This window comes from Vipera berus, assembly GCF_964194415.1.
Source record: "Vipera berus genome assembly, chromosome: 1".
NCBI lineage: Eukaryota > Metazoa > Chordata > Lepidosauria > Squamata > Viperidae > Vipera > Vipera berus.
In genome coordinates this window covers 119561572-119588190 of record NC_138202.1, presented here as the reverse complement: position 1 = coordinate 119588190, position 26619 = coordinate 119561572, and the positions used below count along the sequence as shown (strand labels likewise).

Here is a 26619-nt window from a genome sequence, read left to right as displayed (position 1 = left end):
ATTTCTGGCAAATAGATGGGAAAGAAATGGAGGTAGTGACAGATTTTATTTTCCTGGGCTCCAAGATCACTGCAGATGGGGACTACAGCCAAGAAATTAAAAGACGCTTGCTCCTGGGGAGGAAAGCCATGGCAAATCTAGACAGCAGACTAAAAAGCAGAGACATCACCCTGCCAACAAAAGTGCGTATAGTCAAGGCTATGGTCTTCCCAGTTGCAATGTACGGCTGTGAAAGCTGGACCATAAGAAAGGCTGAGCACCAAAGAATGGAGGCCTTTGAACTATGGTGCTGGAGAAGACTCCTGCGAGTCCCTTGGACTGCAAGGCGATCAAACCGGTCAGTCCTAGAGGAGATCAACCCTGACTGCTCCTTAGAAGGCCAGATCCTGAAGCTAAAACTCAAATACTTTGGCCACCTAATGAGAAGGAAGGACTCACTGGAGAAGAGCCTAATGCTGGGAAAGATTGAGGGCAATAGAAGAAGGGTACAACAGAGAATGAGGTGGCTGAATGGAGTCACTGAAGGAGTAGGCATGAGCTTAAATGGACTCCAGAAGATGGTAGAGGACAGGAAGGCCTGGAGGAACGTTGTCTGTAGGGTCGCGATGGGTTGGACACGACTTCACAACTAACAACAACAAAAATTTCAAGGAGTCTTTTTAAAGTGTTTTTTTATATAGCCTGACCATGGCAAAGACAGCATGCCCTTTTCTCCCATTTACAGACTAAATGTATTTTTAAGACTCACTCCTAAAATATGTGTAATAATTAAAAAGAAAGTGTGATTCTTATTTTAGGCCTAAGTATTTTATCTGTAAGCAAATATATGAAATTATTTAGGGTACAAACTTTCATTTAAGAAAAAAAACAGTCACAGTTCTACTGTCAATATTAGATTTCTCTTGAAACCAAACCAAATTACATAGTCGTGCTAGTGGCATCCCAGAAGCCAGAAATGAGCTGATGAACAAAATCTCAAATAGCTGGGAAAGACGTTTCCACACCCTGTATAGTTCTTGTCCCCCTTCCCATAACTGGCAAAATAAACTAAATATATGGAATTTTTTTTTTGCTTTAAACTAATAATTATGCAGCAAAGGTGGAGAACTTAAACTAGGAGGGTAGCATGCAACTTAATTTATGCAGTTCCTGGCACTTTCTCACCACCAACTCCTGTTCTTCTAGTAGCAGCCACTGCTTACATCACAATAAAAAAGAAACAGTCTGGCAGGATAGCTAGATATGTATGTGAATGGATGGTGTGTATTTTACACAAATACTCACCGTTCCAATTGTAGTTCCTCATCATAGGTTGGTGGATTGGATGTTGGTCGTGTGTTGGTCAGAGCTTCCCAGATGGTAACCTAATAAAAAATATGGAATGAAGAAGTAAAAATAAAAAGGAGATTCAGCAGGTATCACCCAGGAGTAGATAACAATTGGAAACTTGTTAGGTAATTAATTAATTAACTAATTGATCCTGCGACTTGTTGAATAGTCTGAGATCATGTTTAGCTTTAGGTCCCCCATCCCTGATTCCTAATAAGGGTGAAAAGCACCAATAAGACTAAATTTAAGCCCCCAAAGCTATATCTAAAGTTGTCAACAAAGAATGATCTCCAGTAAGTGACAACACCTGGGGTTTTATTTGCTATGTTGTCCTCCTACTTTTGTTTTGTACCCAGTGGTGGGATTCAGCCAGTTCGGACCGGTTTGGTAGAACCGGTAGCTACCTTCTTTTGAGTTCAGAGAACCGGTTGAAGGGTGGCAGAAACGCCACCCCCTCCTGCCCCCGATCGCACCCATGAGACACCTTTTTCCCAGCTCCGACCATCACTTCCTCCACCGTCGTGAGCAGTCCCACAAACAAAAGAAGTTTATGGGACTAGAAAAAAAGTTCAACCAGTCAATTCCAACTGTGAGACATTAGTTTTTTTCACGATAAGTTGGATTTGATTGATTGAACTTTTTTGGTTTTTTTTTTAGTCCCACAAACTTTTGTTTCTGGGACTGCACATGGCGGCAGAGGAAGTGACGGAGGAGCTGGAAAGAAGGTTAGAAAAGAAATGGTTTGGGAAGCGAGGGCGTCTGGGCGGTGGTGAGTAGGGCAAGATCTCCAACTCTGCAGTGGCAGAGAAATGCTTTCCAGCTCCGGCGCGCTAACTGCCGCTTCGGTGGCTGGGTGGGCAGAGCTGTGAAGAGGGCTCGGAAGGGGAATGAAAAGAAAGAGGATGGGTGGGCAGGTGAGGGCGGATCTGCCGAAGAGAAGACGAAAAGCAGCCCCTGCCTCGCCCGCCGCCAGCAGTTCAGAGAAGCCGCCTCTGAGCTGGCTGGTCAGCCGGCCAACAGCTGAGGAGGTGCTGCAGTGAGTCGTGCTTGGGAAAAGGAGAGCATGTGAGGCTGAGAAAGGGGGCGCGGGGGGGGGGAGGAAACCAGCCGTGCTAAGACGTATTTGGCCACGTGGGACTTCGGCGAGTTAGTGGGTGGCTGGTTGAAGAGAAGGACGGTTGCTATTAACAGGCTATTAACAGGCAGCCCGCTCCATCTCATTATTTTTTTAAAAAAATAGGGATTTTTTTTAATGAAATGGAGCAGGCTGCCTGTTAATAGCCTGCCCCATAATAAAGCAGGCACAACCCCAACTGTCCCTCTCTTTAGCCACCCGCCCTCTAACTTTGGTTCCATGGGAAGAAGACGGGTATCAAACGGCGACATATTATTTTTTCTCCAACCACCTGTGTCTGGTGTTAGAACTGATAGCTTTCAGGGAGACCGTGTGGTCGTGGAAGGTACCACTTGTAATCAAAAACATAAGAGTTGCTGCCCTGCATCATGGCGAACCAGCCACCGAGCCCCATCGGCCTGGGTGGAGACAGGCCTGGGAAGGCCAGAAGGGAGCCCTCTGTCTGCTCGGCAGCTCTGATGGGGGCGGCTGCTGCTGCAGTTGCTGCTCTGAGCCTCTTGCCCCGCCGGCCACAGCAAAGAAGCAGGAGGCAGCGGCGGCGATCCCTGCATCGCCTGGCCTGGCTGGCAGCAGCTCTGGAAGCAAAGCTGTGCCGCCTGTCCTTGCGCTGGTGGGGGCAGTGGCTGGTGGGTCCCAGCAGATGCTGTGCTGCGGAAGGGAGACGGCATGCTGCCGGCCGGGCCTGGCGATGCAGGGATCGCCGCCGCCTCCTCCTCCTGCTTCTCTGTGTGGCCGGCAGATGGTGCGCTGCGATGCCTAGGCAACGCATGGGGCTGGGAAGGAGGAGGTGGCAGCGGTGATCCCTGCATCACCAGGCCCGGCCAGCAACATGATGTCTGCCTGCCGCAGCGCAGCATCTGCTGGGATGGCGATGGTGAGGGGCTGTGGGATGATGTGGAGTGGAAGCAGCCCCGCCTCCTGCGTGGCCGGCTGGTTGAGCAGCAGCTGCCGCCATCAGAGCTGCCGAGTGGATGGGGCCCAGGCTGGGTGAGGACCCACTTCCAGCTGTCCTGGGGCTGTCTCCGCCTACGTAATGGGGCTGCGCTAAGGGAGATGTCGGCTGCTCTGATTCCCCCCTGCTGGCAGCTCCCCCTCCAGCCCCCTGCCCGGCGCCTTCTATGCAATCCTACCTGACCGCAGTGTGGATCACAGGCTTGGCCAGTGGGGGTGCAGTTTTCCCTGGCGGAGGCGTCCCAGCCCTCCCACTCGCCCTAGCTGCACCCCCTCACCTTCCCCAGCCGGGATCTGCTGACCCCCTCACCCTCCTACACCCACCCCATTCTGAGACTCCTGCAGCCCCCCCTACCCTCCTGCCCTCCCCAGCTGGGACCTCCAGCAATTCCGTAACCGGGAGCTCCTACACCCCCCCCCCACTGGGATCTCCTGACCCCATCCCAGCCGACCCCTCGAGCAGCCCACCGCGACCAAGGTGGAGGGAAGGCTAGGCAGAGAACTGGTTGTTAAATTATTTGAAACCCACCACTACTTGTACCACACAACCTTCTTAGACCTGTTTTGAAGAACCAAGTTTTCTACTAAATGAATGCAAGCCTTTCCCACCATAGTCCAGTTGCTGCCCTCCCAATCACCTGATCTGTCTCTGTGCCAGCATCCAGGAGACTCTGTTGAATGGCAAATTGGAGTAGGTCATCGTCCTCATCCCTCATGGGCTCTGTACGGCCCGCACCCAGCATTGTGTAGCCTTGGGGCACCTCAAATACAGATGGATCCACCTCACAGGGGAAAGGGTACACTAGGGGCAAGGAGAATAACATAACAATAATTACAACAGAGACTGGGAAAATAGCAACAGCAATAGCAACAGCTATGCCACATAAAACCAAAGGCATATCTAGACAGCATATCTGTTTTGACCATCGTCAGTTAGAAGCAATTGGAAGACCTACAAATAGAATGTAAGTACAATGGCTCTGTCTGTTTACTGCCTGGAATGAAAGGCATATTAATATAGAGTCAATGTGACTCCATAGTAGTATCATATCCACCATTAAATTGTCTATATTGTGTGGACGTTGTCTAAAATTGTGCTCAAATATCATATAGTTTGAACGGGCTTAACTATGTCCTGTGTTAATTAATCAACCAAACATCTAATCTCTGCTTACTTCCCTATAATTACAATAAAGTTCTTTTTTTTGATCAAACCACACACTCTCAAGCGTTGAAGCAAATACACTAAATCTTCCCAGGTGAACCAAGATATAACAGGTTGGAAAAAAGCTGGCAGAAATTTCTCAAAACAATGGATAGGGAAACCGCAAGACTAAATTAGTGTGATCTATTATTATGTCAGAGTAATAACAACAGTAAAAGGGATGCGGTGGCTCAGTGGGTTAGGACGCTGAGCTTGTTGATCAGAAGGTCGGCAGTTTGGCAGGTGGAATCCCGAGTGCTGCGTAACAGAGTGAGCGCCTGTTACTTGTCCCAGCTTCTGCCAACCTAGCAGTTCGAAAGCACGTAAAAATGCAAGTAGAAAAATAGGGACCACTACAGTGGGAAGGTAACAGCGTTCTGTGCGCCTCTGGCATCTAGTCATGCCGGCCACATGACCACGGAGACGTCCTCGGACAAGCAATGGCTCTTTGGCTTTGAAACGGAGATGAGCACCGGCCCCTAGAGTTGGAAACGACTAGCATGCATGTGCGGGGGAACCTTTACCTTTACCTTAATAACAACAGCAAAATCTAAAATGAAAGCAAAAACCAGAAATTGTTTCACAAGCTCCATGCATCAGTCCTGGGTAGGCAAGTAGAGCTTCACACTGCATAGATTGTGAAACGTTTGGACAAATTCTGTGCAGAAACCTTCTAGATAGCATTTTCTGAGGTAAAATCAAGTGAGAATTCATGATTCCAGTTGCTGCTGTTAGGGCCTGTATTGATCTCTGCTAGGAATACTCTGCTAGAGTAAGTAACTGGATGATGGACAAGAACAACACAGTCTTAAGTGTCATTCTTTTAACTAGTCTTTTCCAGGCCAAGCAATTTTTTTATAGCTATTCCATGATATATTTTTCGATACTTTTGGGGAGCAATGGTGACACAATATTACAACACAAGTGGGCAAGGCGTAGATTTTCGGGAGGTTCCTTTGGGGCTCGAGTTGTATTTTAGACAAATAAAAAAAATTTGGAAATTGAGAGGAATGTTCACCCTTTCGTTTGATGAAAAATATTGGCATAATTTCTGAGGTGATATGGGAGTTACAGAAGCAGGGCCTAGGATCCATTGGCTGTTTATAGGATGCAGATTGCACAGCCTGTTTTATCCTTTCCTCTAACTATTACTTCTTCAAATAACTCAGTATGGACTGTTGGACCTACTTCTTCCAGCTCCAAAAGCTGCTTTCCTCTTTCTCTTTATCCAGTCTTACCAGAGTTTACATCACTGAAGCCACAGAAGCACTAGGCATAATTTTGATAGAGCTGTGCCTATCTTTGGCCTTTGATCTTACCTTTAGCATTGCTGGTTGCCTCTGCCCCAGCACTTGGTTCCTCACTGCTGCCAGGAGACTGGGTAGGAGTACAGATCCGCACTGAGCTTAGCGGCTCATCACTGCCACACAAATTACTGAAAGTGATCCGGGCATTGAGCACATGGAAGAGAGGGATCTCTGAAAATGACAGGGAAAACTTACAGAAAAGGGAAAGAAAAGAATGAAAGGATGGGAACTATTTATTTTCAGGTCTCTTGCTGTTTTCATACAGAACCCATCAAAACATTATTAATAAGAATATAATGATATAAAAAAGTCCTGAACCTGGACTGGACTAAAAGCCATCTAGAGTAACTAGCATTCTACTCCTACAATGATTAACTAAATGCTTCTCTAGATCGGGTATGCAATAGTGCCCTCCATTTCTGTTTCTCAGTACCTAAATATCAGCAACCACTGATCTACTGTTACATCCAAGTCTGCCATACATCATTCCTGCCATACTCCTGTTGCTACCTGCTCTCTCTGCCACATTTTCTCTACTAGTTCCACGTTACAATGACTAGCACCATCACTTGCCACTCCCATTTTCAGCCAGTTTGTTTTGCATCTCTCTCACCGATTTTAACTGGGAAGCCAGGAGGTAACTTGAGGGTGATGAAATCACGTAACTTGGCAAAATGAGCATTGCTGATCGCCATCAGATCAATGATAGGTGTCACCTGCTCCACCAGGGAGAGGGGATGGTCCTCACAGAGCCACAGAGTGGCCTTGAACCTAGCAAATAAGAAACAAGTCAGTTTCCAGAACTTCCCTTTCCTCCATCTTAGCACATCAAAAAAACTAGCCCTCGTGCTCACCCTTATGGATTTTCATTTTCAAACCCCAAAAGCATCAATGCTAGCCTTCATGTCCTGAGCCTCCCATTGTATCAGTGCTGCACTATCTTCCCCACCTGCACTCACCTTTGAACTTTGTTGGACATCTCAATTGGGCGGCCAATATTACGGGATTCCAAGTTGAAGTTGGGATCAAAGTATTCCTCAGGGGTAATAGATGTTGGGTTTGTGAAACTGGCTGACTGCAGCACAGGGGCCTGAAAAATGGGGAGCAGGATCTATTCTAAGTAAAGGATTCTAGCAATAATTGTAAATGCCATATAAATACCAAGTCTCACTCCCCACCAGTCCCACCACACTGGTCCAGCATAAGTCTCTTGTTGCTGCCCTCCTTCCCCTTTAGTTCCTCATGCTGATGCCTCAGCTAGCGCCCTTTTCCTTGTGCAGGAAAAAGAACCTGACCTCGCTTACATACCCCATTCTGGGCGGCATGCTGCTGGGCAATTCCCAGGAAGGACTGGAATGGAGTCTTGGAGCCTGCATAGCAAGGAAAGGACATCCGAAAGAGTAAGTCCTATGTTTATCCTCAAAGAAGCACTTCAGCTACAAAGGCCTATTTTTACCAGATGCTTAATATTGTTTCTTTAAAACATTTCTGTCTTATCTGTTTGTTACAGCATTGAAGGTGGCACGCAGCATGGAACTGTGCTTTTGATATTAAAACAAACATCCTGATGAACTAAACATTTGTGGAAAAAAACATTTAGCAGCAGCAGCAGCAGTAGCAGCCCTTGAAGAGAGGACAAACAGAAAATGTCTCTTTCATTTCTACTAAAATGAGCACCGTCTCCCTAAGCGAACACTTTTTAACCTTACAGTGCAAGAGTTACATGGGCCTGCAAATGAAATGTGAAACGAGGCTCTTCCAACCTCCAAATATTAGCCTGGCTCCCAGCCACCCTTTCTTTAGACCCTTAGCAGCAGCAGACCACTGTGGAAAGAAACATAACCAAAAAAGTTTTCATTGGCCTGCCTGGTCTCCAGCTAAGCTGTCCCCTTATGCAAATCTTAAAACTATTCCATTATGTGGAACAACTATTTGCCTTGATTTGTATTTCCCTACTGAAAAAAGAGACGAGAGATATAAACATCATTCAAAATAATAATAATTGCGTAGTACATTGAAGCTTGGTGCCTTTTCTTCATTGCTGCAGGAGTGTCATGGGAAAAGCTTCATGTCACAAAATGCTTATGTGTGTCCCAGTAATGTATCTGATTGTAATTTGCCCTTCTTCTCTTTTTTTTTTTACCACAGCCCCTACTACTACCGTACAGGATATAAGAGTAAATATTCACTGCTCCCCTGGTGGTTTTTTTTGAAGTTATTTAATAAATTTAAAAGCTTCCCCATGGACCCAAAAATGATTCTTAGCTATTTACACTTAAAATAAGAAAGCAGTACAGAAGAATTCAAGCATCTGGATAGATTAAGTAACAACCAATCACCCAGGGCTCTTCAAACAAGGCCTAGAACAGGGGTAGGCAACCTCGGCTCAGGAATTCTGGGAGTTGAAGTCCATGAGTCATAAAAGAGCCGAGGTTGCCTACCCCTGGCCTAGGAGAATAGTCAGGCTTTTAACAACTTGTGGAACGACATCAGAGAGGGAGGTAAACAAACCACTGGGGAGGTATAATTCCAGAAAGCAGACGCTGCGATACAGAAGGCATGCCTCTGCCAGATGGCATTGCTTGATCAAGAATTCCTGAAGTAGACCAACTCTACCAGATCTTACCAAATGGGGAAAACAATGGGAGATAACTGGTCTTTATATAATATGGACCTATGCCATGAAAGGCTTTGAAAGGTTATCAGTAATCAATACAGCTCATGACACAATAGTATCACTTGGGCATTTCAAAGCATGCCCAACACTGTTTCCTCCCACTACTTGTTCAGGACCATTAGTAGCTTCCGAGTGCTGTTTGGGGCAGCCCCAAGTAGAGTGCATGGCAATAGTTCAATATTGCCTGGCCTTGCTAACTATACTCTTTCTTTACAGCAACCACTATCTTATAAAATGTCAAAAGAACTTGTCCCATACTGTCCACTCCTAGTAGTGGGCAAGACTATTTGCTTATCTATCTTACCTTTCCTCCCAGAAGTTAAATGTCCTTGCCCATTTATTTTACAGTAATAAGAACTTGGTTGCAAGGACTGCTAAGATAGGGAATAGGACAGGTGAGTGCAGGAAATACCATACATAATTGTGGATAAACCTATCTGCAGATAAGTCAATCCCAGAAATTTCAACCAAAATACCATGAAAAATGTGCCACCCGCAAATAAGCCACTCCTCCAATTTTTAACTGCAATGACAAGACAGGAAACTGCAAACTGATATGTCATCTTTTATAAAACCATGTGATTTTAAGGCTGTGACAGTCTTTAAAAACTCGTTCTGGTCTGCAGAGAAGCCAGATCTAATTTTTGGGTATATTTTGGAACCTAACTTTCTCAGCTTATCCATGAATATATATTATATACTTTCTTCAGAGCTGGTTGGTATTTTCCCTGAGCATAGAAAAGAATGATGAAGTTTAGAGTGTGCAATTTACTCATCTCTTTTTACTGGTATAATCATTTACATTTTGTTTTAAAAGATGCTACATTTAGGTTTTCAAGTAGGTTTTTCTTCTTATTCTAATGCCACAAAGACCAGCGCCTATAATCTTGTAATTCAGAAATCTTTTTTCCTATTGCCTTTTCTAGTTTTCCCCTCCATCCTCACCCCTTTTATAAACTATCACAAGTAACTCAGAAATATTTACTATCTCTCAGTTCAATCTATCTCACAGGGATGGAGATACATAACACAGGTCATAACAGTGCTTTATTCAGTTTCTGGGATGTAAAGAAAAATATACACATAATAAGTAAGTAAATGAAATATAAATATTCCATGCTGAATCTGCTGAGGACAAAACAACAGAGATCAATGAATAATTACTACAAAAAGAGAATGACCAACTGGAACTACCATGAGGACAAATTATTTACAGCATATAGATTGGTTAAGTCAACATGGGTCCAAAACTGGAAATAGTTCATGTGTGCTATACCTTTGTTGCGTGTTTTGTCCTGGTCAGACAGGTGCTCAGTACGTGTTTTGGTAATAAGCTCCACATTGCTGGCACTGTAAACCTGGGGAAGCACAAGGTTTTTGCTAATTACAAATACAGATGATAAGCTAAATCTTGACATTTATATAGGATAATTATGCAAAGAAGGTAGAGAATTGTACCTTGGCTTCGTAACCACTGATTACTTCCATTTTCTCCGAGCGCCATCCCCAGATGCCAGACTTGTTCCTGAACAAAAAGATACTCCTGAGTCAAATATGACAATGGCCCAAATTTGCACATAGAATGGGTTCCTATTTCAGTCTAAATTCTAAACTCTGTGGGGCTGAAATGATAAATAAATTTGTGTGATCTCACAAAGGAATAAAATTGTCATTCTGTGTTCTGATAGGGCTCAGTGTCAGACCCCCTCCTTTATATGGGCAAACCAGAGTCAGCTTTGTTAGGAGAGCAGAAGTGCATGTTAGTACTCCAGCTGTTTGTGTGCAAGCCCAGACTTGCACATCAAAAGCTGGATCACTGTCAGAACTCATTTGCAAACATCTGGGGTTCTGACTGGGTACAAATCACCTTAACTGTGCACCCAAAGCCACAGCCTTGTCAGACCATGTTCCTGCTCTGCCTTTTGGTATAAACCTAGCAAAGCTGGATTGCTAGTTTCTTCAAGGGGTTTGAGGTTATACAGAACCTTTATTTGAACTTCACTTCTCTTCCTGTTTCTGGAGGATCTATGCTACCAGGACGAACTTCTTCGCGGGCATTCTTTTTCATGACATTTGGATAGGGATGGCTCACTGCCTTCCTTTGCATACGGGAATGTACTGCTCTCCTGGCCAAGTTTTCCAGAACTGCTGAGACATCATTGCTGCTGCATCTCAGCTCTGCCCACTTTTCTCAAAGTGACCACTGTCTCACACCCTGAACAGTGGCTGCGCAGTGCAAGGAAATTGCAAGTGACCTTGGCTTTCTCTTCCACCTTGTTCTTCCCCCTTCCCAATCCAGCCAGGATGGATGCATGGAAGCTGCTGGGCAGCAGACAGAAATCAAAAGGCCAGACTAGAAAACATGTTGAGAGTTCAGCAAGGATGCCTTACAGCTGGCCAATGAAGACTCAGAGGTGGCTCTGGAGCAGGGAGATATGGAGGTAGCAAATCCTGAGGTCACCCTTGATAGCACGCGTTCTATCGGTTATATTATTTTTGTTGTACAAGTTTGGATTGCAAATAAAGCTGGATCACTGCTAATCCATGCATTACTACCAGGGTGGGACCAAGTAACTCAGGAATGATGTGACCCATAGTTTGAGAATCCCTTACCTAAAAGTATTAATTTCATTAAATGCTGTTCATGCACAAACAGATAGGCAAACATGCTTATATTTTTGCCCTTAAAAGCTTTAACTAAGGAGACTATGGTAAGTGGTGGTTTCCAGAGCAAGTATTTTCTGGTGTGAGGAAACCTGATCTTCCAGTAACCAGACCAAAGGAAAAAGAAGGGTGTCGAACTGTATTTTGTCGTAATAAACTTCAAGCCATTTCAATTGCAAGGCTTCCTGGAAACACTAGTGCTCAAAGAATCAGAGAAACCCTTTCCAATTTGGGTCTCACTTCAATTTTGATCTCTTTAGCTCCCTCACATGGTATAAGAACATCAAGCAGCTTACAGGATCAAAGCAAAAGCTTCTGTAGTCTCTCCTGCTTCTGCTCCCCAACAATTGCCATGCAGGGTCAGTATGTTCCTGCTCCTCCCGCACAATCCCCCATATAAAGGCACTGATGGTACCAGTGAACAATACATTCCCTTTCATTTGCCAAAGCTCACCGCTCGAAGGCAATATTCTTGGTATCAAGGTGGGTGGAGACAACAGGAGACGTGAGGCGGCTGGCAACATGTTCCTCCGAAGGCTGCATGGCAGCCAGCATCAGCTCGGGCTCATGCAAGGCTAGTGACAATGTCTCAGTGTACACAACCTGCTTGTCATGGTCAACTTCCATCACCACAGCATTCTCATCTAAATAACAGGAGAAAGAGGAGGAAAATGCAAAAACCGGAAGAAAAATTTCCAAAGGTGCTTTTTCACAAGGTAACTGGACTTCCTTGTTTTTCTTTGAAGACGTTTCACTTCTCATCCAAGCTTTTTCAGCTCTGTTGGAAGAAAAACACTTTCTGCCAAAAACCACACATCACTGAGCGCACACCCATCTCCCGAGAAATGGATATTCTGACCTTCGCCTTTAAAGATGTAGCTGCGCCGGCCCCGCTGCCAGGTCATGTGCTCAAAGCCCAGTAAGGTAGTGTCCACCCGCAGATTTTCACCCCGCTTCCATACACGATACACATCGCTTGGACATATCTTGGAGACAAGAGGCACTGCAGAGAGAGAGAGGAAGAGAATAAACAGAGGCATAAGGATCATTACCTGGAACTATTAAATAATGAGTCACATTTGTACAAGACTGTTCTTCCATGAAGGAATCATAGCCTCTGTAAAGTAGGGTAAGATGAGACAGCAACATGCCTAAGAGTAAACAACAAATTTAATAGGTCCCTGAGGTATCTGTATGGGACCTTCCCAACCTTCCAAATTATCACTTAAAAAATCTGGAGCACTAGTTGTGTTATCACATGTTAAAACCGCCTGGATAGACTGGCCACAGAAGAAACCACTAAACCAGGGGTAGGCAACTTTGGCTCTTTTATGACTCATGGACTTCAACTCCCAGAATTCCTGAGCCAGCCATGCTGAGGGGAAAGGGAGAGGTTTCCATTCTGAGCCATGCTGGCTCAGGAATTCTGGGAGTTGAAGTCCATGAGTCATAAAAGATCCAAGGTTGCCTACGCCTGCACTAAACTGACTGTAGAACAAGAGGCAGAATTCCTTTTCGTGTTCTGCCAATGACGCACTTTTAGAAAGTTAGTGGCCAAATCTATTCTGAAAAGTAATGATAATGATTAAACACAGAAACCTCATTCCTTAGTTCAAATATTTCTCTGCAACACCATCTTCTCCTGCCATCTTTTCTATCTTGTATTCATATTTTCTCTTTACTCACTGAATTGGACATCTGAAGTACTGACTTACCCCAGCTGGTAAACTCCCACTTCATTTCCACATAGAAGTCAGGGGCCTGAGGAAATGGAAAACTAGTTCACTACAAACCAGAAGTAAGATCAGTACAAACAAGACAAGGGGCAGGAAGATACAACCTCTATATGTTTTTCCTCTGAAATACTCAGGGCTTTAACACTATATGACAAATCTTTTGTCAGTGGGAGTATAATATGCAATTAGGTTTAGCAATTAGCAAGGCCAAGGGTGTTTCAAAAGACATTGAAAAGAAAGCATTAAAAAGATCAGTGCTGATGTTTTCAGGATTCCCAGCAATTCTGAAATCCTGAAAGTGTGCTGTTCAAACGTATTTCCTACAAATTAATATGGCAAAGAAACAGTTATATTATATTACTGCACTTACTTTGGACAGAAAAAAAAGGACGTTAATGATACTAACTGCAAGTAGTCCTCGACTTACAAGGGGTTACTTAACAACTGTTCAGTTATTTATTTATTTATTTATTTATTAATTTATTGGGACTTATATGCTGCCCTATCTCCCGAAGGACTCAGGGCGGCTAACAACAATAAAATACAAATAGGATACAAATATTAAGAAGAAATTAAACTAAACCTAGCCCCAACTAAAACCAATAAAATGTTAAAACCATGTTAAACCCCCTTATCATCAGTCCAGGTCGGCCTGTTGGAAAAGAAGTGTCTTAAGGAGCTCCAAGGGGAGCTGATTCCACAGGGCTGGCGCTCCCACAGAGAAGGCCCTCCCCCTGGGGGTCGCCAGCCGACATTGTCTGGCCGATGGCACCCTGAGGAGCCCCTCTCTGTGTGAGTGCACAGGGCAATGGGAAGTCGTTCCTGGCAGCAGACGGTCCTGCAGGTATCCCGGGCCTAAGCCATGAAGGGCTTTATAGGTAAGAACCAGCACCTTAAATCTCACCCGGAGAGCAACCGGTAACCAATGCAGCTCACGCAGGAGGGGTGTAATATGGGAGTATCGGGATGCTCCCATCACAACCCGCGCGGCCGCATTCTGCATCAACTGAAGTCTTCGGGTGGTCTTCAAGGGCAGCCCCATGTAGAGAGCATTGCAGTAATCAACATGGGAGGTAACGAGCGCATGAGTGACCATACGTAAAGCATTTCTGTCCAGATAGGGGTGCAACTGGCGCACCAGGCGAACCTGGGCAAATGCCCCCCTAGCCACGACTCCTATATGATCTTCTAAACTGAGTCGTGCATCCAGGAGGATGCCTAGGTTGCGCGCCCTATCAACGGGAGGTAACACCTCTCCCCCCATAGCCAAAGGTGGAATATCCTGAACTGTACGAGATGCCGGTACGTAAAGCCACTCGGTCTTGGCCAGGTTGAGTTGGAGCCTGTTCTTCCCCATCCAGATTCGTACCGCTTCCAGGCAACGGGACATCATGTCGAGGGCATCACTGGGTTGGTTTGGGGTGGAGATGAAAAGCTGGGTATCATCAGCATATTGATGATACCTCACCCTGAAACCATGGATGATCTCACCCAGTGGCTTCATATAGATGTTGAAGAAGAGGGGAGAGAGGACCGACCCCTGGGGCACCCCACAATTGAGGGGCCTCGGGATTGACCTCTGCCCTCCTGCCAACACCATCTGCGAACAGCCCGAGAGGTAGGAGGAGAACCACCGTAAAATGGTGCCTCCCACTCCCAACCCCCGGAGACGTCGCAGCAAGATACCATGGTCGATGGTATCAAAAGCCGCTGAGAGATCTAATAGGACCAGGACAGAGGAATAACCCCTATCCCGAGCCCGCCAGAGATCATCCACCAGCGCGACCAATGCCGTCTCCGTGCTGTACCCGGGCCTGAAACCCGATTGGTACGGATCCAGATACTCAGTTTCCTCCAGGACCAACGGGAGCTGCCGTGCCACCATGATCTCAACAACCTTCGCAAGAAAGCGAAGGTTGGAGACAGGACGAAAATTATTCAAAATAGCTGGATCCAAGGCAGGTTTCTGGAGGAGGGGCCTCACCACCGCCTCCTTCAAGGCGGCAGGGAAGCATCCCTCACTCAGCCTCGTGTGACCTCCCAAGCCACATAAACCAGCCAGGAGGGACACGGGTCCAACAAACACATGGCGGCACTCAATCTACCCATGATCCTGTCCACTTCATCCGGAGTCACAGGGTCAAACTCCTCCCAAATAATGTCGGCCAGTTATGATGGACTTGAAAAAGGTTAGTTACAACTTGTCCTCAACATTACAACTGTCACATCACCCCTGCAGTCACACAACTGCATTTTGTGCACTTGGCAACTGGCTCATGTTTATGACCAGATGCAGCATCCCAGGATCATGTGGTTGTGTATTGTAATATTTTTTGCCATTTTCCAGCAAAAAGCAACAAACAGTGTCTATCGAATAAGCTAGATTCAGACTTACAACTATATTTTGCTTAATGACTGCAATGACTTACTTAACAGCCATCATAAAAACAAGTCCGGTCATATGGTGACTCAACTTACAACTGCAACAACTTACAACCAAAATCGCAGGCTCAATTGTAGTCATAGATCGAGGACTACTTGTATCTAGACTATTATTTTTTTAAACCAAATGTAACCAGATCTTTGGAATAACAGAAGAACAATCCACAAAAACTTCTCTTCATTTAGACTTCTCTAAATGTATGCTCTTCCAAAGTGCAAGATTACATCTCTCATAATACATGTCAACAAGTTTCCCTAAGAGGCACCAAACTGAGGAAAGCTGCATGAGAAATTGTTTGACATGGTTTAATTTCTTCCTCTTCACAACTTTTGTCAAGATATTTGACAAAGCCAGAAGATGGATATCTCAAAATAAATATCTGCAGACCCCAAAAGAGAATGGAAAATACTCCAATTCAACTGGAAGATTATATTAATACATACTCTACGTAGTTTGTTGAGTAATTCTGGAATGCCAGCCAGTCGCCGTGTGGCACGCTGGTAATCACGATATTGGAGTATCAACTGTACCATCTCTGGATCTCCGGTGCTTACAGCCTCTTGAAGGACTAGATGCCAGGGAAAGAGTGTAAGGAAACAGTAAATATCTAGCTTCTTGGATCCTCCTTCTGTTTTATCATGCCATACCTTATCTCTAACCCGGATGAATTTTACCTCTATTCTCACATCCAATTAGCAGAATGAGATTCCAACCTCTTGAACTATCTGTATCTGTATTCTGTATCTATCAAAAGGAAATGTCTAACTGCCAGAAGAACTAGAATTGTGCTCATTTATGTCGATAATGCAAGGTTCTCGGAACGTGAGCAGAAAGAATGGGAAAGGTAATACCAAGAAAATTGCATAAAGTTGCAAGCCTACTCTTTTATCTGCAACTTAAAATATTCCATCAGTAGAAGGCAACAACTAAGCTGACACAAAACACAGGCAATTATGAGGAAACGCCTTTTTGGTAAATTTCACAAAGAAATCTGCTGAAGTATGAAGATGTCCTTGCTAAATAACCGTTGTTAAAGATGTAAATCAGCATTAGATGGCTTGGCAAGAATGTTTCACCAAGTGTATTTGGTTAAGTCATTTTTCTTCTTAAAAGAGAAGTCTAAATTTTCTCAGGAGGTTTCAATATGAATGTAATTCCATCTAATGCTGATCTATATCATGGTGTTCCTAACAAGCAAAAAACCTAATAGTTTTTCACACTGTTAAGCAGGCTTTTTAAAAATTCATGCAAACTAACAATCTTTTGCCACAGAAGCCAGGAAGTAAAGGAGGGATGCCTCTAGTTCACAGGTCTGCAACCCGCGGCTCCAGAGCCGAATGCGGCTCTTTCAGCCATCTCCTGCGGCTCCCAGTCCTCTGCCATGTGCAGTCCAAAAAAAAAAAGTGGGACTAAAAAAGTTCAACCAATCAATTCAAATATGCAGGGTAGGTGCATATCTTGCCTTGGCTCCACTCTTCAGTCAAACCCTGTTCTGCGCATGCATGCATGTATGCGCATGTGCACACATTTTTTTGCGGCTCCGTTTTTCCTTTTGTGAGGGAACCGGTTCCGAGTGGCTCTTTCACTGTTTCAGGTTGCTGACCCCTGCTCTAGTTCCTCTAGCAATACAGGCTTTCATCTATGTCCTACCTGTCCAGCCATTGGCATTCTCCTGAGCCACACTGGCGTTGTGTCGCAGCAGCACACGGACAGATTCCAAGTTTCCGAGGGACACTGCCAATTCCAGAGGTGTCCGGCCACGTGGGTCAAGCATTTCAATATCATGCTGTAAGAGAATCAGAGGATTAATGATCTGGATAAGAAATATTTTCCAGGGAAAACAAGCATGGTGTTTAACATCAACTGCAAGCTTAATTAATTTTCAGTGCTGGGATTCAATCTTGAGAATGACCTTGTCCAAGTATCTTCTGTTAAAGAATGTAATTCAGCCAGCACTTGTTCTTAGATACTGTTCTTCTTTATCTCTAAGGCCATCCAGGATTAGATATAATTCATATAGTTAACTGAACTGACACAAAGGTCAATAATAGGAATTCTAATACAGTTTTATTCACTAGCTGCAGGACTGAAGAACCAACATTGCTGTTTAATGTAAATTAGAGCATAGAGTGGTATTTCAGTCCATGAATTGGTTTGTAATCCAGTGCTGGTAGTAAATTCTGACTTCCTGATGAAAGAGACTTGCAATGTTATCTTCCAGAGTTTCATTATTGTAAAGGTAGCCATTCACATCAACAATCTTTCTTTCCTTCTGATAAACGGGGCTAAGATCAGCCCAATTGGATTTGCTTTTTAATGGCAGAAGGTATACACTACAATGCGCACTTACTCAGTAAATAAAAAAATAAGAAAAATGAAAGAAAACCATGTTTTTGAGCAATGTAGTTAAGATTATTTAGAGGAAGCTAATTTAATAAGCATCCACCCTACATAATCTAACAGCTACCAGCACTGCAGAAATGAATTAGTTTTTTTTAAAACCAATTGATTTGTAATTCACTAGTGGGAAAATATGATGGGGAGAAAGCATAGAATTATAGAGGTGGAAGATACTTGAGAAATAATCTATTCCAGACTTGTTTCAATGAAGTTGCAACTACTGCAACTCTGAGAATCTGTCATCAAGAGCAGCTTAAAAATGAACATTAAGGGGGTAGAAACTGTTGTTCCCTGGTATAAATTTTTCAGAGATATTTGACTCACTGATAGATGAACCTCAGATTACCAATTAAATTCAAAAGGAATATGCATGTTGAACAACCACTAAATACCTCACATCCATTTTACATAGGATGGATGGAAGAAAGCAAGAAAGGAACGCAGGAACTAAGAAACAAAGGAAAAGAAAGGAGACTTGCTCAAAAGGCCTCATCAGTTTTACCCCAAATCATTTGCCATTTATAAACTTGTTATTCAATCCTGACCTAGTATTCCCAATATGGTATGTTATGCTCTCTTACAAGCTCTTCTTCAGAATTTCCACATTTGTAGAGATAGGAAGATAAAAAAACCAGGGATAAACAGCATACAGTAATTGCGTTTAGCACCCTATTTGTAAACTTCCAAAATATCTGGATGGCTAAATGATTCAAAATCTTTATTATTTTTCCAAGATTCACTTTCCAGATGCTCCAAATAATTTCCTCTTTTTCTTTCAGAAAAACAATGAGTAGGATTTTTTTTTACTTTCTGAAGTTATCATCACTTCATAGCTCAGACCTTTTAAAACTCAAATGAACTGATCCCCATTTTGCCTCAGTTCCAAAACAATTATCAGGCACGAGGGCCCAGGTGTTCTGGTGGCACTGTTCTCGTTTTAACCTCCAGGTAGAAAAGCAAACATATAAAATCCGCTGAAATCCAATAAACTACCAATCTGAGATTGTCTCTATCCTTTTTTTGTAACACAAGTGCCTATCCAATGCATGATGATAATCTGCAGGACAAGTGAAATCTGCAAAGCATTTTTGATAATGTTAAACAGTGCACTGGAGAAAGCACAAATAGGCACAGGCTCAAATAGCCTATACTAAAAAAAGTAGTAAAAGGAAGATTTTCAACAGTATGAAATCTTTTAGTATGAAATCTAAAACAGTATGAAATCTTATAGAATCTTTTAGAGTCATCCATCCATCCCTGGGTAGTGTACATATGATAGTAATAATGACCATAATGGCAACTATGGTTGAATATCACTGTAAATCCTAGAATGAAGTCTTCATTTTTTTAAAATCCCATTTATATCCCACCCTTCTCCGAAGACTCAGGGCGTCTTACAATCTAAAGCACAAATCAATGTGCTTAGCAATAGCCTTCATTCTATGTATATGCCTGCTTATTAGTCAGCTTATTGCCCCCAACAATCTGGGTCCTCATTTTACCTACCTCGGAAGGATGGAAGGCTGAGTCAACCTGGAGCCTGGTGGGATGCGAACCTGCACTAATTGCAGGCAGCTGGTGTTACTTAAGGAGGCATTAGCCCACTGCTCCACCAAGGAGTGTAAGTGTTTAAGTGTAGAAATGGCCAAAGAAAGAATCAGGGTCAGCTGAGTTCACATATGCTTAAGTTTAATAATACTTTATCTTTTCCCAAAATGGTGGCCACTTGCACATTATGTGTCCTGAATAAGAAGCAGAAATGGGAAGGAGAATAGGAAAAGCTTGCCCTCCATACCAGAGAACATTATAATCATGGCAGAGGCATGTACGCCAACTACACGTGATCCTTAGCAAGATTTGCCCTCATATCCTGTCTGGGGGAAGCTGCAGAGTAAATATGACTGAAGGCATACTAGATTGTGGGATTTCAAGCAGAGTGCCAAAAAGGAGGAATACTCTATTCTTCGAAGTGTCTATCCGTTAAGATAGGTCTTGAATGTGGGGATTTCCAAATGAAATGTGGCTTGATCTATGTATCCTCAAACTACTACTTGGGCTGTAATGGAGAGGAAGGAAATAGAGTTCTGAGACAGGAGAGAAATAATGGAGATGCAGCACCAGGGGTTACCCCGAGACTGAGGAAAAGAGGGATTCCCAACGACCGTGGTATCTGGAAATATTCGTGGGACATTTTTCCATGCCGGGAAGGGGGAGAGGGAAATTCACTAGAAGCAGGTTCCAAGGGATGCAAGTGAAATCTAGATTAGAAGTAGCCATCTCGGGATTAGGGCCAGAGCACAGGCCTCGTTCATTGCCCCTTCCCCTGACAGCCAGAGGATGAAATGGGAAAGCAGAAGCTCGGGACTCTCTCCATCACGTTCCCACTCCCTGCGCCCCTCAGCTCGGGGCTGAGAGGGAAGGCAGGCTGGACTGGGCGACAGGACAGGAAAACTGGGGAGGGGGCTCCGCGTTACCTGTCCCTTGCGCAGCTCGCTGTCCAGCGCCTGGTGCCGGTTGTGCCAGACGAGCAGGTGCAGAGGGAAGGCGTCTGCGATGCGGGCCATCCCGTCACCATGTCCCCGCGCCTGGCCGGGTCTCCGCTCCGGTCCCTCTCTGCCCGAGGCCTTCCCAAGTGACGGCTACCCAAGCCAGCACCAGAGCTCCCGTCCTGCTCGCCTCTGCGTTGGGCCCGCTGCGGTGGCGGAGGCGCTGCCGAGAGGCGAGACGAGGCGAGGCGAGGGAGGGGCGCCGCGCGGCCTGTGCCGGGGTGCGCTGCGGCTCCCGAGGTCGAAGCCAGAGCCAGAGAGCGACGGGTTGGGAAGAAGGGGCGGGCCTCCGAGGCGCAGGGAGGAGACAGCGGTCGGGGTGCGGAAACCTGGCCCAGCCTGGGCACTTTTCCGGCCTGGCTCTCAAGGCCAGCCCACGCGAGAGGAAGGCGCTCGGAGGGTTTGGGCGGCAGCGGCACCCCGTGCGTCACCGCCGCCTGCAACCGGAGGGACCGGGCAGCGCAGCAGGCGCACACGGCTTAGAGGCTGCTAATGCCCGGGGGTGTCCCCGCCTCCCGGTTCGCCTCCCTTCGCGGGAGAATGAAAAAGAAACGGCGGTGCACTGGTGGGTTCGCTTGCTGCGGGGCGGGTGGGCGGCGAGTCCTTTTCCTTCCTGACTGCAAATGCATGGCTTTTGCAGGAGAAAGAAGCATTTCTCAGGGTCGTTTTTATTTCCCGCAGCGTTTCATTCTGTGCCACGTTTAGCTCCAGAGGGGAACAGCTTCGTCAAGGCTCACGGGGATCCAGAAAAGGAGGCTTTTGAGCATGGGCAGAATGCCTTTCCTTTGGCAGAGATTACACTACGGTTTGCAGAGTGTGAGCTCTAACCTGCTGTGCAACTAATAGTCATATTTATATATTCCAACAATGCTAAGTAGATATTTCATTATTATTATTTTTTTTAAAAAATAACGTTGGTATTGTTCAAATATCTGGGATGGGGATTCCTCTTACCATGTAATCCTGTCCTTGTTTATTAGATTTGAACAACCTTGCCCTAGTTTAGGGTCATACCTAGGCAAAATGAGCTTGACTGACCTTAGTTAAACTTACCCCTCCTGAGTAGACACTGCTAGGATTTCAGGGCAGTCTTCCAAAAATGAATTGCAAAAGTTCTTTCATTTTACTTCCAAATGGCTTTTCAAGGATCAGGTTGTCTTATCCATCTTATCACTCTCTCAGTCTCCCAGATACTACAGGCCTGTCTGAAGGGCTGTCCTGATCCAACTTCATCAAACAGTTGTGTTTATTGATTGAAGGGACAGGAAAATTGGCACCAAGTAAACTTGAAAAAGGGACGCGGTGGCTCAGTGGGTTAGGACGCTGAGCTTGTCGATCAGAAGGTCGGCAGTTTGGCGGGTCGAATCCCGAGTGCCGCGTAACAGAGTGAGCGCCTGTTACTCGTCCCAGCTTCTGCTCACCTAGCAGTTCGAAAGCACGTAAAAATGCAAGTAGAAAAATAGGGACCACTCCGGTGGGAAGGTAACAGCGTTCCGTGCGCCTTTGGCGTCTAGTCATGCCGGCCACATGACCACGGAGATGTCCTCGGACAAGCGCTGGCTCTTCGGCTTTGAAACGGAGATGAGCACCGGCCCCTAGAGTCGGAAACGACTAGCACGCATGTGCGGGGGAACCTTTACCTTTACCTTTTAAACTTGAAAAGAATTGACTTCTTCCTTTGGGAAAGGCCTCCCATGACTAGGCCTCAAAAAATGTAGCAAAGGAAGTGACGAGGCGGTACTGTAAAATAGCAAGGAGAAAATACAATAGGCTAAGAAAGCCTTTTTTTTTAGCAAGATCACCAGGAATCTTCATTTAAGCAGGGTGCTCTTCAACTAATAAAAAATATACCTCAGGCTTTTTTGAGAACCAAATTTATTTTTTTCATTTTTTGCAAGGAGTCGTTTGTGTTCATTTTAATAGGCACTTGTGTTGACTTTCAACTGTACTTTTACACTGCAGTACATTTCTGCCTAATTCATACCTGTATTTATCTCCAGTAAGACCTCTTCTGAAGAGAAAACTCTTTTAAGTCTGACCCAGCCTGAATTCTGTTGTTTATTTTTGCCAATTTATGGGATATGGCTGTTTTTAGGAAAAGCAACAACAAAAATCTTGGGGTACCTTTACACTTTACTGATTACAGCCGATGTTTTCATGAAATGAATTCAATTACATCAGATGCTTGGTGTTGTCTTCTATTATATATATATATATATATATATATATATATATATATATATATATATATATATATATATATATATATATATATATATATATATATATAATGTATGTATATGTATATATGTATGTATGTATCCACAGACTAGAAAAACGCCAGAAGCCCAACCCCACTCCGCAGCAACTCATGAAACAAACAGTACATAACATATCAGACAGGACCTTCACCATAGCAGAAACCAATGTCCTTTTCAAAGGATTCAACTTTGCAGTCGCCCCCAAATGCATCCCCACTGAAAACATCATATGCGAAGTTGAAGCCTCCCTAACCAAAATCAACCCAGATGAAGCCAATAAAATCAGACTTGAAGTCACCAACGTCCTCAGCTCCAGCAATCCACCTAAAAGCAACTTACATAAAGAAGAACAAAAAGCACTCACCAACCTGAGGAAAGACAACAACATAATCATTCTCCCAGCAGACAAAGGTAATGCCACTGTGGTGATGAACACATCTGACTACCAAGCCAAACTAGCCAACCTACTCCAAGATCCCGCTTACAAACCTCTAAACACAGACCCCACCACCTACCTGGAAAACACCACCAAATCCAAAATAAAAGCCTCTCCCATCAGTGAAGAGATCCAGCAAAGAATCATCCCCAGAGAAAATCATCCAGATGCTCCAAGCTCTATGGCCTCCCCAAGATACACAAAGAAGGAACACCACTCAGACCCATAGTCATCTCCATAGGCTCACCTCTACAGAATCTTGCCAAATTCCTTGCCAAACAACTTCAGCCCTACACTAAATCCATCACCTCACATGTACAAAACTCACTCCACTTCATAGAAACAATAAAGAAACAAAACCTGCAACCCAGCGACCTACTCGTGAGCTTCGATGTCAAATCCCTCTTCACCCAAGTGCCTATTAAAGAAGCCTTGACAGCTATCCAAAACAAATACAACCCCGCTAAGCACATCCTAGATCTGACCAACCACTGCCTAACCAACACATACTTCAGCCACAATGGACAAAGATACAAACAGATAGAAGGAGCACCTGTGGGATCACCTCTCTCACCCGTCATCGCAAACCTATACATGGAACACTTTGAAACCAACGCCTTAGATAAATCTGAACACAAACCCAAACTCTGGCTTAGATATGTAGATGACACTTTCGTAATTTGGCCACATGGGAAAGAAAAACTGGACAACTTCCTCACACATCTCAACAGCCTACACCCCAAAATACAATTTACTATGGAAATGGAAGCTAACAACCAACTCCCCTTTCTGGACGTCCTAATCTACAAAAAACCCAATGGTTCCCTAGGACACACCATCTACCGGGAAAAAAAACACACACCAACCGCTACTTAAACACACAATCCCACCACCACCCAGCACAGATCAACTCCGTAGCCAAGACCCTCATCTCCAGAACCAAACGCCTAGCCGACAAAGACCACCTGGAAACCGAATTACACACTCTCACAAACGTATTAATTTCCAACGGATTCCAAAGAAACACAATTACCAACCTAATCCAAAGGGAGACACCCCCCCAAGAACCAAGACACAGAACAGGACAACGGCATCGCCTTCCTCCCCTACATTAAAGGCACCACAGATAAAATCAGCAAAATTCTCCACAAACACAATATCAAGAGAGCCTTCAGCACCGACCAAAAAATAGCCAACATCTTAAGAAACCCCAAAGACAAGATCCAGCTTGAAAACCAAGGAGTCTATGAAATACCCTGCAAAATCTGCCCAGCCACATACATTGGACAAACTAATAGAATAAATGCACACATCACAGAACACAAGAACGCAGTCAGAAAAGAAGAAAAAACTTCCTCCCTTTTCCAGCACCTTAAAGCAACAGGACATGAAATTGACTTTGAAGGAACGAAATTAATCTCCAAAACTGAACACTACAACAAGAGAATAATTATGGAAGCCATCGGAATAGAGAAACACCCCCACAACATGAACAAACGTGACAATACCTCCCACCTACCAGACATCTGGAAACTAGCCCTAGTCAACAAACGAGTCCCAGCCACGAAAACCAACACCGGACCCACAACAACACAGGACACCACCACCAATCATCCTCACCAGACTCAAAACCAAACCCACCTCATAGACGAAATGCAACCACCATCCAGAAGCCAAACCACGGCGGCATCTCCAGCTGCTGCACACACCCCCTGACCCCCACACAAAGCAAACTGACACACGCCATGAACACAAGGCCAGACCACAAACTCGAAGCCAAATCAAAGCCTGGGATGTTACACCACAGCCTTCTGCTCAGGACATTACATCACAGAACTCAGGAGGTTACAATGCTAAAGCTCGGGATGTCACAACACAGCCAACCACCCAGGATGTTGCAGCACAGAACTCAGGATACCACTATACTAGAGCTCAAGATATCATCACACAGCCCATTATCCAGGTCATTACAACACAAAAGACTAATGGGCACACAGCCAACACCTCAGCCACACAGGATGTTACAAAACAGCTGACTAATCCACAAACAATAACCCCATCAACCAATCAACATGTAACACAGCCAACCAACCCACTTACAGCAACAAAGGCAGCACCCCACACAACCCCACCAATACTTATAGACGGCAGCTCCAATCATGCTTTGCTCGCAGAAGCACGAAGACACCAGCCTGAAGATGACGACTGGGACCTCATCGAAACATCGCCAAGACACCCTCAATCTTACACGGGATAAGACCCGAATATGCCAAGACCTACATACCTGTACCCGTGAAAATCTACGAAAACATATACATATGCATACACACACACACACACACACATATATATATATGTAAATTATTCAAATTGCTAATAAAGAATTAGGGAGGCTGATATGGCCATTTCGAACTTATTTTGTTCTCATCAGTCAGTCATACCCTTTATCTGAGATTCGAACCTGGGCTAATTATATATTAGGCAGTTGTTTTAACCCCTAGGCCACAGGCTCTTTCTCTCTCTATTAGCTAGGAAGCAAGGGAGATATATGTGTTAAGTATTTGTCAAGTCTTTTGAATACCTTGCTAGTTAAATCTTAAATTAGCCCAGGTTCAAATCTCAGATAAAGGGTATTTATTTATTTTATTTATTTTAATTCCATTTATATCCCGCCCTTCTCCGAAGACTCAGGGCGGCTTACAAGCTTAGCAGTAGCCTTCATTCTATGTATATGCCTGCTTATTAGGGCTTTCATACACCCCCCAAGCGGCATTATTACAAAGTCAGCTTAATTGCCCCCAACAATCTGGGTCCTCATTTTACCTACCTCGGAAGGATGGAAGGCTGAGTCAACCTTGAGCCTGGTGGGATGCGAACCTGCACTAATTGCAGGCAGCTGGTGTGACTGTATGACTGACTGATGAGAACAAAATAAGTTCGAAATATACGCCAAGAGGACCAGAGGTGCAGACTATGCAGACAGGTCTCAGAGACAGTCCAACACATAACACCAGAGTGTAAGATGCAGGCAAAAATAGCATACATGGAATAGCACAACAGGTAGCTGAGCTTTTGTACAGGAACATCTACATAGTGCATGGGCTAGACCACAGGTCTGCAACCCGCGGCTCCGGAGCCGCATGCGGCTCTTTCAGCCATCTGCGGCTCCCAGTCATCTGCCACGTGCAGTCCAAAAAAAAAAGTGGGACTAAAAAAGTTCAACCAATCAATTCAAATATGCAGGGTAGGTGCATATCTCGCCTTGGCTCCACTCTTCAGTCAAACCCTGTTCTGTGTATGCACGCATGTATGTACATGCACACACATTTTTTGCAGCTCCCAGTTTTTCCTTTTGTGAGGGAACCAGTTCCAAGTGGCTCTTTCACTGTTTCAGGTTGCTGACCCCTGGGCTAGACCCTCCCAAGTCTAAAGGGAGATTCCACTGAAGGTTTTGGAGAATAAGAGGGCTAATATGCTGTGGGACCTCCACATCCAGATAGATGGGCACTAACCAATCAGGCACTGATAGT

At 44.7% G+C, this 26619-nt stretch overlaps 1 protein-coding gene across 1 annotated transcript in view; it reads right to left on the bottom strand.

Annotated features, from left to right (window-relative positions):
- The window catches only part of ANKRD13D (ankyrin repeat domain 13D), a 29643-nt gene extending 8992 nt beyond the window's left edge, over positions 1-20651 (bottom strand). The window contains exons 1-14 of the mRNA XM_081315123.1: positions 20321-20651; positions 17097-17232; positions 15890-16014; positions 12983-13028; positions 12127-12270; positions 11722-11911; positions 10062-10128; positions 9880-9961; positions 7235-7296; positions 6886-7016; positions 6540-6697; positions 5939-6097; positions 4054-4217; positions 1285-1364 (exon numbers count right to left, since the gene is read on the bottom strand). Of these exons, the coding sequence (XP_081171249.1) occupies positions 1285-1364; positions 4054-4217; positions 5939-6097; positions 6540-6697; positions 6886-7016; positions 7235-7296; positions 9880-9961; positions 10062-10128; positions 11722-11911; positions 12127-12270; positions 12983-13028; positions 15890-16014; positions 17097-17232; positions 20321-20410 (1634 nt within the window). The 5' untranslated portion in view covers positions 20411-20651. The remainder of the gene's footprint in view (positions 1-1284; positions 1365-4053; positions 4218-5938; positions 6098-6539; positions 6698-6885; positions 7017-7234; positions 7297-9879; positions 9962-10061; positions 10129-11721; positions 11912-12126; positions 12271-12982; positions 13029-15889; positions 16015-17096; positions 17233-20320) is intronic.
- Between the last annotated feature and the right edge of the window lie 5968 nt (positions 20652-26619).